The 14,502-nt window shown below is 53.4% G+C and overlaps 1 protein-coding gene across 1 annotated transcript; it reads left to right on the top strand.

Annotated features, from left to right (window-relative positions):
- The first annotated feature begins 785 nt into the window (after positions 1–785).
- Positions 786–9,467, top strand: P2RY6 (pyrimidinergic receptor P2Y6). Its single transcript, XM_019505929.1, has 2 exons — positions 786–1,996; positions 7,351–9,467. Exons 1-2 carry the CDS (start codon positions 1,973–1,975, stop codon positions 8,362–8,364), a joined length of 1,038 nt encoding a protein of 345 aa, XP_019361474.1. The 5' UTR covers positions 786–1,972; the 3' UTR covers positions 8,365–9,467.
- The last annotated feature ends 5,035 nt before the right edge of the window (positions 9,468–14,502 follow it).

Genomic DNA, 14,502 nt, shown 5'->3' with positions numbered 1-14,502 from the left:
GAAGTTTCTTGAGAGGAAATGTATGTGTGTGTAAGCTCAGGCCAGGTCTGGTGGGTACCAGTGAGTCCCTGGCATAAGCAAAGAAATGTGACCCGGGCAGTAGATCTGGGAAATCAGGAGCATCAGATCTGGTGCCACCTGCACCAGCTGGGCAGGGCTTTGCATGGAGAGATTTTTCAGGTAAAATATTTCTTCTGAAATTGGCCTACATCCTTAAAGTGAGTATGAAAAAAAAGAAATGGCTCTTGCTTGCACCACGGAGGGTATCTCCTTGTCAGCATGTTTTGATCATCAGTGTGTACTTGATGGTTTGTTTTGTTTTTTTAAATGGCGAGTCGAGGAATTCAGGCCTGTCTTCAGTTCAAGGGCATCTTATAGTTGAGGGAACATGGCAAGCCCTGAAGGCCAGGGTTTCAGAAGCCCCTGGTACCCGGGGCACAGAGCTCTTCTGGAAATCTAGCTCCAGCTGTTTGCCCTGGCAAAACATCTGCCCTAGTTAACTACATTTAAAGAGACAGAGCACTGTGAGTGAGCCTGAATGTATGCAAGGCATTGACAAAGCTGGAAGTCGATATTTCCAGGAGACGGGCAGTTCATGAAGAAGGGAATTTGGAATAGCTGTGGGGGAGCTAGTTTGGATTGTATGCCATGCAATATTTTATCACTGGGAAAAAGCTGCTTTTTTCTTGAAATCTGAGCCTCTCTCCAGTCCCTATGACATCTATCCCATATCTTTCTTTGCTAAAGCAGGGACAGGGCCTTAAAGGGCTCTAGCAAGGTATTTTTCATTCCTTTCTAAAATAACATTGTAAACCAACAGGCTTCTCTGCCTAAATGGTGCTTTTTTTCCCTGTCAGTCATGCATCAGCTTGTTACTCCAAACTGACTTGGTAGCTTTTGGCTGCTGGAGAGGATGTGTGTGCATATGCATCTGTGTTCAAAACACTGTGAGGACATAATCCTACAAGGTCTTTGTGAGGTTTGCAGGGTGCCACCTAAGCAACTGTGTCGGTGCAGTCAGTCTCACAGTGTGAATGCTTGGAAAGGCATGGACACCAGGGACCCGAGCCAGTGATCTAGATGACATGGAAACCAGTATGAACAGAGCCTGGGGCAGAGGTAGTCATACAGGTATCGTGCACCGATAGTCCTGTGTGATAGTTAGCATTTCTCTCTGCTCAGTGGCACTCCAGGATAGGTGATGGCTGGTATTGCAGAAAGTCCTGGCTGTACGCCAACCGCTGGCTGTCTTCTTCCATCCGCTTCTCAAGGGCCCATTAGGGCCCCGATCCTGGTCACTGACCTGACCAGCACACCCCTACTGCAGAAGAGCACCCCCCCATACTCTACTGCTGCCCCCATGGGCCCAAGCGACAAAGAGCTGTATACTCCAAAAGAACCACTAATTTTGTTTGCCCAAGTATGGACATTTAGGGCCTGATTTTTTTATTTATTTTTTTAGCCCCACAGCTGCTAATTGACTTTCATTGGAGCCTTGGCATGTTTGAGAATGAGGCGCTGGGTATCTCCAGTTGGGCACTCGAAATCAGAGCCCATTTATGAAAGCATGCCCCCACCTCCCCTACATAACTGGCCTGGGTGAGGCATGCGGTTCCAGGCTCAGCTCTGCGAAGGGGAAACTCAAATCTCGTGTTTCTCAGGATGATGAAACCATTCAAGTGCTCAGGAAGTGCTGAGGCTGCCAGGCATGGCCGAGCGCTTCTGTTTCCCTGTCCTGCTCCATTTCGCAGCACAGCCTGAATGCAAAGGGAAAGCATTGCCCCATCAGCGGTACCGTCACGCTAGAAATGTGGAGGAAGAAGGCGTGTTTTCAGGGGCCGAGTGACAGCCGGTGCTGCAATTCGGCGCTGCCCAAGCGTGTCCCTGCTTGTGTGACTAGCAGTGTGGCAGAGAGCAGGGACTGGCATCACCAACCCGAGGATGGTGGCGGGGCAGCCCCTGGGACAAACCCATGGGTGATTTTTGCAATAGGCTGGTAAGACCTGTGTCTCTTGGCTCTGCATGTGCTGTCTGCTTCTGCGCTGTCAGAGGGGTGTCAACATGGCTAATACCAGATATTGATCTCAAGTATCTGAATGTGACTTAGAAGCCTTATTCTCACTGAATATCAATCTGCCAGCCCCTCCCTGCTCACACCTAATGCAGAGAGGTGCGTGGTGGGATTCGGATTACTAAGTCACTTGGGAGCTTCTGGAAATGTCATTTATGGTTTCCAAAGGTGTGGCAGAGTAGAAGGAACTATCAATATCCAGGTTTGTCAGCAGGGAAACTGAGGCATGGAGAGGTAAAAACGACTTGCCTAAGATCGCAGAGTAAATTGGAGGCAGAGGATCCAGAACACCGGACTCCCAGACCGGGGCTCTGTTCCACTGCATTATCTCCAGGGTTTGATTTTTTGGGTCCTACGCTGTTATGCATTGCTTAGTGTTATATGGCTGTCTTGTTCCACCCAAGAGGTGGCTGCATGTGCTGCACTGCGGCTTCTGTGACGCTGTCACTTTCGCTGTCTTGCCACTTGGGGTTAACGTGGGCAGAGCAGCTGGGAGCCCAGATGGCATCCACGTATGTCGAGACACGGTGGTGGGACAGCTTTGAAGACATTGCTCCTTTTGCTCCGTGAGGGTCCTGCATCTCAGCAGACAGGGTGGTAAGGGACTGCTCAAACAGGGATTGCTCTCCTCCACAGCAATGTGGGGTCTTGAAATCTTCCCACCAGGCGAGGTTTATCATTAGAGAGGAGCGGGGTCGTACCATTGCTGGGCAAACAAATCTCTCCTATGGGCACCTGGAAACAAAGCTGATGCTTCATTCCTGAAAACAGCATTATTTGTATCATAGTTGCCCCCTGAGGCTTGGCCAGGATCAGGCCCCTTTGTGCTGGGTGTTGTACCTACACAGAGGAGCAGGCGATAGGAAGCCCTGGCAGTCTAAGCAGGTAAAAGAGGTGGCAGAAGAGAGATGGCTCTTGGCAGTAGATTGGGAAGGAGACCCCCAGGATCTTCTCCTGCTCAGCCCACAGCCTGGTGGATTAAGCCGAACTGCTGGACCAGGCAGAGCAGGGGAAGGCAGGGCTTTGTGTCAGGTCAGAAGTCCTCGACGGGCTTCCTTGCTTTGCAGAAGTGTCTGTCTGACCCTCGCAGATGCCACGCTGAGTCCGTCTGGCAGCATCTGAGTGCCTGCCAGCCATGCCCTCAGCGATGTGACTCGCCTCTCTCACCTGCGTGCCCGTCTCTCCCGTCGGACGTCTCCCTAGGCAGGAACCAGCACGCACCGCGAAGCATTTCGTGGAAGAGGAATCAAGAGCTCCTCTCTGGGCTCGCTGCTCCATGGCTTTCTTGGAGGGGTGCTTCTGGCCTCTGGCGCAGGAGAGGGGCCTCTGCGATGGCCTGTAGGTCCCAGGGAGAGTTTTGTTGCACGGTCTGAGACCAAATCTGCCCATGCGTAGAGCAGGTTAAGCTGGGTGGTAGAAATCTCCATGGTGCCACAAGAGCAGGGCTGTCACCTGCAGCTCCTCAACCAAGAGCATCGGGCTCTTTAACAAAGCTGATGCCAGGCCTCTATACACGCCACATTTTTTGCTCTTTCTTGCTCTGCAGTGGCGTGACTCTTTGCACGAGTGGGTTTTCTGGATTTTTTTTAAGTCATTCTGGCACATTAAAGTAAAACTCCTCAGACATAGTTTAGTTTGGCTTGCTGTAAATTAAAGCATCCGCAGATTCATTGCGTGCAAACACAAAGCCACTCAAAGACATGTAATGAGCCTTGCTCATCCAGGCAGCCTTCTCCCCTCCGGCACCCCAAGGTGTCCGGATTGCTTCCATCCCTTCAATATGGCTCAGCTGCTGTAGTCATCGTGCTCTGATTTTCTGTCGGGGCTGGGCCTCCGTATAATCCATATTGCTCAGTATTGGTTGTTATGCACCATTCCTGTGTTATGGGACCATGTTGTGAAGTACACCAAAGATTTTCGGTAAAATCTTCCTTTTCAGAATGATCTAGCGACGTCACGGGGCTTTGTGAGAGAAGCCAGGGTTGACTGGCATAGGCTATACATGACCCGATGACAGTTTCCTGAACCCGAAGCTTAGTTTTCCTTGAGATGAGCTAGGATGTTGGTGTAACCATAAAGCTGGCAGTGTCCAGTCCTGCGAGGTGCTGCATCGCAGCTGAGTGGGTGAGAGGGTCACTGTCTGGTTAGAGCTAGGCAAGTGGTTATAAACTTTGCCAAAACCTAAACACTGTCAACGGGACACATCCCGCAGAGAGAGAGGAGGTTTGAGAAGACAGGCATGCAGGTGTGGGTGTGTCTATGCAGATAAGGTTTTAGGGCAATGCCCAATAGTAAGAAATCAATAATATAAGTATCCTGTAAGTAGCCAGTCATAGGAGTAAGAGTACCGGTAAAAATAATGAAACAAAACAGTTTGGGAAGAAAGTCTCGTTGGACTATGCTCCCGAATGTCCCAGCGAGACTCTGAACTGACTGATCAACGGGACAGGGAGCAAGCCCTGCTAGCAAGGTAACTGGTGCATGTCTTAGCATAAGAGTGTGTGCTGCCTGCTGAAAAAACCTGCTTTCAAGTTGTGGAAATGCCTCTCTTGAGCATTCACTCTCTCAACAACCCACTCATTCCCTGATCTAAGAGTTTGGGGAACAATAGGAGCTTGTGCAATGCAAAATAGGCTCTATTTCCTGCTTATGTTCTTCCTTTAATTTCTTTCTTTCTGATGCCATCATGTGCTGGGATAGAGCCTAACCACTCCAGGTAGGTCACTTGCTTAAAACGGCCCCAAAAATGAGGAGAAAACGAGAGGTGAAGGGCCTTGGCTCAGGCCACGTAGCAGGTCAGCAGCAGAGCTGAAACCAGCTCTCAAGTCTCCCGATGCCAAGAATATCATCTTTACCCACTAGCTCCTGCTGCCTCCTGTGGCCTTCATGGTGGTTTCTTTCAGCTTAGTTGCCAAACCCTCTATCTTGGGTTGCTTTTTGTTTGGTAACTAACTCTCCCAGTGAAGCAGGGCTCACATTTCAGCGTCTGGGTCATGCTCACCTCTGTCTTTTGTGACCACATCTCTCTAGCCTGGCTCCCAAGGCCACCCGGGACCTCTCGGGGTCTCACGGGGACCCTATAGTTTTGCACTATGGCACGGGTCCCCTCCCAGGCCACGGAGGTGCTGAGTTCCCTCAGGACGCTGGTGCCTGCAGCAGAGACTGGCTCCGCCGAGCACTGTCCCCTCGACGTCTGTCCTGTCCACTAGCCAAGCCTCTCCTCTCATCATGGGGGTGCCTGGTTTGTGGCTTGGCCCCAACTCAATGTTGTCCCTGCTGGGGCGGAGCTGACGTAGGGCAGCTGGCACATCTCCTGTGTGTTGCTCCACTGATGCTCTTTCCCACACAGAAGGGACCCAGGGGGCTTCTGCCTTGCCCCAGCTCGTTGTTCGGTGCAGGGGATGAGCAGCAGCCCGGCCTGGTGCACCCTAACCTCCATGGGAAGCAGGAACCAGAAACAAAGGGGCTTTGCAGCGATATGTGCTGCATCCTGTCCCCACTTCCCCTCCATCACTGGGGTCCCTTTGTTGCCGCTGATGCCCTGCTCATTTCACCCACGCCTGTAAGCCACGTTGGTTGCATCGGGAATCCAGATCGGGATGTGGACGTGCAAGTGACTTGCCATGAGGTTAAAAGGATGAGGCTTTGCTCTGGGTAGGCCACGGTCATGGCCCAGAGTAGAAGGAGACTAACCTGCACTAATTTACTGCTCTTCCACTGAGGGCTGAGCTACCACGGTTTAGCTCCCACTCACCACTGGGTAAAAGCGGGCACATGGGCAGTTACCGCTGAGTAGCTGGTGCACAGCACAGCCCTGTCCTGGTGGAAGGTTTGCATGTTCAAACCATCACGTGGGGCCATCTCTGCTCCATCTGCCTGCGGGTCTCTGAGTACCTTAGTGCACATGTCCCTGTGCTTGGGCACTCTGTATGGCACTCAGGGGAGCACGTAGCTACCACCCTGCATTTAGAGCTGGATTAGCTCCCACTGCCTCCAGTTGATTTCAGGGGCAGCTGGATGAGGCCTGGCTACAAGGATCCTGTTACTTTCTGCAACCTGCCATCCTTTGCTTTGGGCATTGGGCGTTATGCAGCCTGTCCTCCCTGCGGAGTTTGCGACATATGCATCTGTGGCTTGCTGTGGTATTCATTAGCTGAAGTCATTGCTTCCTGTGCAAATTGCACTTTCTCAGACTGTTTCTTTCCTTTATGCAGGGTTCATGGTCCCTCTGGGGGAAACATTGCATAAAATAGTTCTCATGGTACTTGGTGGTATCCACACTATTTTAGGCCTGTTCTACACTAGGGTTGTATACAGGCGTCCCATGCTGCTAGGACAGCAAAGCCACAGTGTAGTCAAGGTGCTGGCATATCAGAGTGGCACTTGGGGAGAGTACAAGGCTAATTTGTGGCATCACTGCTTGACCCACACTGATTTATGCCTGTGAATGAAGACACTCAGAGGCTGGAATACTAATGATGGAGAGAAAGAGGCCATGAAGAGGCAGAGCCAAGGGAGGAGATGTTGCAGGGGGTGATGAAAAAGCAGGATGCAGAGGCTGTTCTGGGCAGCTGAGGCTGCAAGGGAGCAGACGGGTACCAGCAATGTTGCAGCTGAGCCAGTGGCAGGAGCAGGGTAATGGCTTGGTGAGTAAAGCACTAGGCCAGGCTTGGTGTATGACTCACACTGTGCCCAGGGCAAGTCACCGCATCTCTCTGAGTCACTCTCCCTACGTGCAAGACGGGGGGAGACGACGCTTCCTCCCTCCTTCCCTTGCTCTGCCTTGAGCTTCACTAAAGCAGGTTCTTCAAGGTGAGAACTCACTGTGCATCGGTGCAGCACTGAGCACAGAGCGGCCTTGACCTTGCCTGGGGTCCTAGGTGCTCGTGTGACCCTCCTACACGACAGTGAGAGGAGGGGGCAGCTCTGGGCGAGTGGGGAGCCGGTCCGTAAAGGAGGCTGCAGAAAGGGGTCTGGTCTGTGCGGTCTGGGGCTGCGTGGTAACAGGGGGTCCACAATGAAACCATCTGGATCAACCAGTAGCTTTGAGCTCAGTGCAGGAGTCTTGGGGTGAAGGCTTAGCCTGGGCTATCCTGGGGGCTGTGAGGGTGAAAATCTGCAAGCCAGGCCTTAAAACAGATAGAGGGTCCATGGGGCAGAGCTGAGGGTGGGAGATGGAGCTGTGCTCACAGCCACAGGGTTAAGTTTGGGGTTCGTGGTTCCCAGGGCCATTAATGTAGCACCTAGTCCTTGACTGTGCCCATGTGTTTTGTTTGCAGGCTTTGCTGAGGCCGACGCTGGGGATGGACAACCTCACTGCGCCTGCCGGGGGGAAGAGCAACTGCACCTTCCATGAAGAGTTCAAGCAGATCCTGCTGCCCGTGGTCTATTCGGTGGTCTTCGTGGTGGGGCTCCCCCTCAACCTCGTCGTCATCGGGCAGATCTGGGCGTCCCAGAAGGCGCTGACCCGCACCACCATCTACATGCTGAACCTGGCCACGGCCGACCTACTGTACGTGTGCTCGCTGCCCCTCCTCATCTACAACTACACGCAGAAGGACTACTGGCCCTTCGGCGACTTCACCTGCAGGTTCGTGCGTTTCCAGTTCTACACCAACCTGCACGGCAGCATCATGTTCCTCACCTGCATCAGCGTCCAGCGCTACCTGGGCATCTGCCACCCGCTTTCCACCTGGCACAAGAAGCGGGGCAAGAAGTTCACCTGGCTGGTGTGCGGCGTGGTGTGGCTCGTCGTGGTGGCCCTGTGCTTGCCCACCTTCGTCTTCGCCTCCACGGGCACCCAGAGGAACCGGACTGTGTGCTACGACCTGAGCCCGCCCGACCGCTCGGCCAGCTACTTCCCTTACGGCATCGCGCTGACAGCCATGGGCTTCCTCATGCCCTTCACCTCCATCCTGGTGTGCTACTGCAGCATGACACGGATCCTGTGCCAGAAGGATGAGATGATCGGGCTGGCCGTGCGGCAGAAGAAGGACAAAGCGATCCGCATGATCATCATCGTGGTCATCGTCTTCGCCATCAGCTTCTTCCCCTTCCACCTCACCAAGACCATCTACCTGATCGTCCGCTCCTCCCCCAGCGTGGACTGTGAGGTCCTGCAGGCCTTTGCCATCCCCTACAAGTGCACCCGCCCCTTTGCCAGCATGAACAGTGTCCTGGACCCCATCCTCTTCTACTTCACCCAGCGCAAGTTTCGCGAGAGCACCCGGTACCTGCTGGACAAGATGAGCTCCAAGTGGCGGCACGACCGGTGCATCACCTATGGGTCCTAGGCACCAAGGAGAGGGGTAACTCAGAGGTCGAGAGATTGTGGCTTCCAGGAGCCTGCAACGCCCAGCCACAGGGAGGAAAAGCAAGGGGCAGGGGCTGATTCTCCTGGGTGCAAGGCTGGCAGCCGGGGGCTTCTGAACTCTAATTGCAGCTATCACCTCCATTCCCTCTCTGGCCACTTGTGCCTCAGTTTTCCCACCTGGGACATGCAGAGCATGCCTCTGCGTGGAATAGGTGATCCCCTACTGACCTGCCTTGTGGGGAGGGGGGTGGAGGGAGGATCTGGATAAGGCTGTGATGATGGAGAGCGCCAGGAGCAGCTGGCTGTTGATGTCCCCCATGCAACGTGAGCTAAAAGAGGCCCCTTGGGACATGAAGGGAAGCATGGCCAGGACTGTGCATGGCATGACAAGGGGCTCAAAGGCGGTATTTAGGTCTACGACTCTCTCTCCACAATGCACTGCAGCCCTGGGGCCCCTGCTGTGCGCAGTGGAGGGGCTGCTCAGTATTGGCCTCCAGCCTCTGAGGGACTGGTGGGTCCATCCCCGTGGTCTCTGGAAGGCCGGCACCCACGTGCGGGGCTGGGGTTGTGAACCCTGCCATGAACCAGGAGGATGATCGTGGTCAGGGTGGGCCCGATGAGTTGGGCCCAATGAGTTTTGTTCTCAGCGAGGCATTAAACCAGCTTGGGAAGCCGGGTGTTTTGCAAGCCGCTCTGGGCTTCACAGAAGTGCTCCAGCTTGCCCTGAAAACTGTCGGCCACTTTACAGTGACATATACACCGTGGGACAACTCCTTAGTTGTTTCTTCCCCGTGTCAATGCCTGATCCCTCTCAGTACTCAGCACCTGGTGATGGGGGAGGTGGGCAAGGAGTATTGTGGGCCTGGTTGGTGCCCCCGCCAGTACATCACTAACTCGTCTCAGCTTTCCTGAGAGGAACATTGACTTGTAGACACAATGAAAACTTGCAACAAGAGGTCTCCTCAGATCTCAGGAGACTACTACGGCATCGGGAAGGCAGAAAAAGGACAACTCTGATGGGAGAATATTCAGTTTTATTGATGGAGAACAATGAGGTCAGAAAGGAAACTGCCCATTCAGATCCCACTCTCTTGTTTTCTGCTCTGTTCTATTTAAGTCCTTTACAATATGGTTTTCCTAAGTTTCTAATGTTTTACTAGCTACCTGGCCAGTTCTGGAAGGGACCTGGGGGACCTGATATTATTGGCATTTCCACCCCCCACCCCCTCCACAGGGGGTTTTAATGTATTGATTTCACAGGAACTAGAACCCAGCATTGGGTTTGTTTTATTTAAAAAAAAAAAAAAAAGGGTTCCCAAAATGTTTGCAATTCCTTTTTTGGCATGTACAAGCATAGCATGTATCCATGGCCCCCCAGTGGCTGTTCGTGGCAATGATAAGTCTGCTTTTTAGCTTTGCTCGTTGGCTTGTAATACTCGGTTGTGCACTGAGTTAGCACAGGTACAGCTGCGGGCTGCTTTGGCCTGCCGGAGCTCTGTTTTTGATACTTGGATACTGAAGAGCATTTAATTATAGGGGAGGGTGGAAGGAGAAGGGACCACATCTGCCCAGATGCAGTGGAGCGTGGTTGCAGAGGAATTGGCTTGGGGTCGGTGGATTTGGGTAGCTCTCAGCAGAGATGAATGTGGCCCTTTACGGATGTCACCTCTGCATCACCCCCTGAGGCTACACTGGACATCAGTGTTAAAGTTCATGAAGATACAGATCCCCCTATTCTGTCAAGTCAGCTCTGTCCATCCTACCAGGTCTTAATCATAGAAATCACAGAGAAGTCAGGCTGGAAGAGACCTGCAGAGGTCATCTAGTCCAAGCCCCTGCCTGAGGTAGGATCATCCCTATCCACACCAGCCTATACAAATCCATAACCTAAACTCTTTGTAAAACTACCATCAGCCCTGACACAACACTGACATCACACCCGAACCAGCCCCAGGTAAACCAGGGGAGCCATGGCAACCAATGTCCTGCTTCTATACAAGTTAATATACCATGTCACCCCCAATGCTCCTACCATAGCTGCTGCTTTTGGCCAGTCCTCCCAGGGTGGATCTGGGGACATCCTAGGCTGATCACGGGAGCTGCTGCTGCATAAGTAGAGGGGCACAGGCAGCATAAGTAATATGCCCCAAGCAGCAATAAAAGATCAGACAGCCACTGGGGGGGAGCCCGACTGCAGCCCAGGTCATTCTCATGCCCCCCGCCTCGTTATACTCACTTAAGCCTCTGCCCTTACGTTACAGTACAGGCACAATATAATACGAATAATTGAATAATGAATAATACATACGTCTAGACCTTCCAGGCTGTAGCAGCACATTCGGGGAAGGCTACCCCATAATGCATCAGCAGGTCATAGAGTGCCTAGGGGGCCTGCGCAGAGAGGCGTACCAGCAGCAAGGGTGGGCAATGGATTCTGGGATGTTCTGCGGCTCACAGAGCTGGACACCAGCCCGATTTTCCCAAGCCAGTCCCTCAGGTGTGGGGCAGTGTGAACATGGGCACTGCAAAGGACTGTTGTGTGGAGGCGTTTACAGGGGAACAGCCGCAGGCCAAGCAAGGACTCCAGCAGGGTGAACCCGTTACCCGGGTCACTCGGCAGTGTGGTATGCTGTACTGGACACATGTGGCCATGCCACGCCTCCCCCAGCTCCACTGACTCACCTGGCCACTAGGGTGGCAGCTGCTCTACTTAACTAGTGGCCCAGGTACCCTCCCCAGCTCTGCCACTGACCTGCTGGGTGACCTTGGTCATGTCCCTCCCTGCTCTGCCTCCAGTTCCCATCCCACCACACCTTTTCCAAGTCTGCTTTGCCTTGACTGAGGCCTTGTTGCACCTGTCCTGGTGGCATGCCCCCTCCTACAGCACAGCTGGAGTACACATCACAGCAGTCAGCACTGGGGCTGGGGGAAAGGGCCTGGAAAGGAGACTGGCAGACATGTAGCCATCATTTCAGACTCTCCAGGCAGGCTTCTCCCTAGACACAGCTCACGCTCTGCTCGCAAACAGCCTCTAACACACCAAGCTGACAGCACAGAAGCAGTCAGTGGAGCTGGGGCACTGAGCTGACTGTGGGGGGATCACCCTGGCACCGGATGGTCGGAGGGGTTGGTGGGTTGGCAGTGCTCATGCCACTCCGTTAACCAAGAGGCAGCATGAAGAGCCTCACGCCCAGCCGCGTGTTCAAGCTGTCACGTGGGTCTCCAGCCCAGGGCTCATCGCCTTTCAGCAGCTGTGCAGCAAAGCTGGGTTTTCTTCCACTGGTGGCAACCCAGCGACGCCAACTCAAAGCCCCTGGCATGAGTGGAGTTGCATCAGGGGCTAGTACCACTGAGACTCAGGTGAGCTGCAGCAAGCGGGTCCTGCCGGCTGGGCTTTTGACAGCAGGCACAGCCCCAAAGCAGGTGAGAAAACCTTACGGTGAGATCAGTTTAATAGGGCTGTTCAAGTCTGGAAGGTCGGGGCTGAGACCAAACCCATCCCCAGCCTATCCCTGCTTGCTTCCTCCCTCTGAAGCATTTCATCATGAACAAGCCTCTTGGTTTTGCAGGGGCACGTCCGAACCAAAGCACGCAGTGAAACACCATGAAGGTCACTGAACAATTCAGGGCTGAGAGCGGGGCACAGGGCAAAGTGGATGCAAGGCAGGAAGCTGGCCTGGGGCTGTGGGGAGGAGGGCTGGGCCAGGCTAAGCCAGTGTGGGGTGGGAGAAAGGTGTGTGACCCACTTGGAGGACGGATAAGCAGATGGCGTTAATCTTAAACAGATGCGCATGGGGAGGTTGGTTTCCCCCTGATTTTGGATATTGCACGAAGGGTGGATTCATTTTTCCATGTTCCACGGTACATCGCTCGGTTCCCCAGACCCAGAGCAGAGCAGCCCTCACTGAGCCGGCTGCAGATTCCCCACCCCCTGGGCACCGTTTTCCCGTGGGGCGGGTTTATTGAGCTCTTCTAGGCTCCCTTTTTTAATGAAATCGTGGAGGGGAGGAGAAGTACAGCGGATACAATCTAGCCCTGCGAGACAGTGAGCCTTAGAGATCTGGAGTTCTTCAAATAGGTCGAGGGCACAGGCAGCCAAACATATGCTCTAGTGACCCGGACATTGCTTTTGCTCACCAAAATAAAACCCTGGGAGCAGGAATGGAGAGATGAACACCTATTCCGAGATAGCTCCTACAGTTGGTGTCTATTATGGTACTAGATGGTACATAACGAACTTGGTTGTTTGGAGCAGCTGGTTACCCCAGGATAGACTTGGACAGACCAACCCTAACCTGGTTTAACTTGCACTGGAAAAGTTCTACCTGTGATTCTTTCAGGGCGACTCTTCAAGGGGATTGTGCACAATTGTGCAGACGCTTCAGGGGTCTGCACTGTGTCTGCTTCCTTTGCTGGTGTAACACTGACTGCTGCAGTGTAAGTCTTTCATCTGTCCACTCTCTTTAACTGGACTTCTGACCTGGAAGAAATTTGTCATGCTCGATCCAAAGCTGTCTGAAATCAGCAGGAATCTTTTCCATTGACTTTAAGGGGGTTCAGATGGAGCCCACGTGGGACAACAAAATGCAGCGTGGGGGGTTTAAGCCTCCCTCTGCAGCATCTAGGACTGGGGAGTGCTGGAGAGCAGTTGCCAGATCAGATGGGTGCTCGGACTTTCCCAGGTGGCGACGGGCCTTAGCTGCAAACGCCATGGCCTGTGACTCCAGGCCCCTCTCTGCTGCTGCCAAGTGATGGCATTTTCTGCAGCTGTGGCTGCTGCCGCCTTTTCAGTGTCACCCCCACAGCTGTTGCCAGGTATTATTCAGTACCTCCGGCCCTGCTGTGGCTGTAGTCTGGCTGCTGGAAGCACTTTCAGGTACTGAGGGAATCGCTGTGTGCACGGGGCTGTATTTTGTGGGTTCATCTCTCACGTTGACTGCAAGATGCCCACTGCACCATCCCCACAGATGGGTATCTTGGTGGGTCTGTCGCCCCTAGACACTTTGCTGGCTGTGTGCGGGTGGCAGAGCCATGAGTCAATCAATGCCTGCTTGTAAGATAACGTATTGTAGCCCTGACATGGTGATAAATTATTGTCTTGCCCTTGGAAATCACAATAAAATGGAAGATGCTGCCCATTAGTGGGAATCAGTCTAAGTGTGCTGCCTGCCTCTTTCTATAGGTGTGTCCTCACCTTGGTATAAAGTACCAAAGGAGCCAAAAGAGATGACCACAAAGACTCCAGAGTCCCAGAAAGGGTGGTTTCATTACTGCTTTATTACAGATTTCCAGGCAACAGCCCAGGGACTAACAGAGCTGATGGGGGCTCACATGTCCACGCCATATGTACAACGTGGGTGGGATCCAGTTGTGTGTAGACCCTACTCCAGGGAGGTGAACTGCACCATGGAGTACGTGGAGGGGTTGTGGCATGGCCCTTCATGCAATGTGTTTAGTGGTGCAGGGTACTTCATAAAGGATCTTGCAGGAGTGAAAGGCTGGGCGGTGCCCTGCTCCTCTTGCAGTCCAGGGCACCATCTCCTTACTGCCTATTTAAACCCCACAGTAGCAAGTGCCCTGGCACAGTCCTGCCCGGGGCTAGGGACTAGAGACATGGGTGCTCTCTCCCCCTCCAGACCAGCACTTTCAGGGGCTGGAAGGACCGAACTAACCCCCTCCTGCCCCCAGTTAGTCACTCCCCGACATTATCCCTCCGTGGCTCACTTCCAGGCTCCATCACTCTTTTCTGCAGGGGCTGAATTGCTGCTGCGTTTCCCCCACAGGCCTCTGGTTCATCCACTTTCCCCTCCAAGCTTGGCTAGTCTCAGGCTGCTGCTTCAGCAGCCCTGCAACAGTGCTTGGTACAGCTCATACAGTGGCTATGACCCCCACTGGCCAGGTCCCTAGTTGGCTTCCCAAGCTGATGCCCATCCCTGCTTCTGTCTCTAGGTGCCTTGGTCTTGGGCTGGGGATGAGGGTGACGAGGAAGAATGTTTTCATCCAAGTTGGCTGGAAAGAGCAAACTAACTCTCTTCACATGTTAGTAAGCCCTTCACCAACCTCTATCCAGACAGAGGGCAACTGCCGGGAGCTCAGCCAGCCTGCACCCGGGCAACCT

This window comes from Gavialis gangeticus, unplaced genomic scaffold, assembly GCF_001723915.1.
Source record: "Gavialis gangeticus isolate Ggan-Ray unplaced genomic scaffold, GavGan_comp1, whole genome shotgun sequence".
Classification (NCBI taxonomy): Eukaryota; Metazoa; Chordata; order Crocodylia; family Gavialidae; genus Gavialis; species Gavialis gangeticus.
This window is presented reverse-complemented; position numbering and strand designations above follow the sequence as displayed.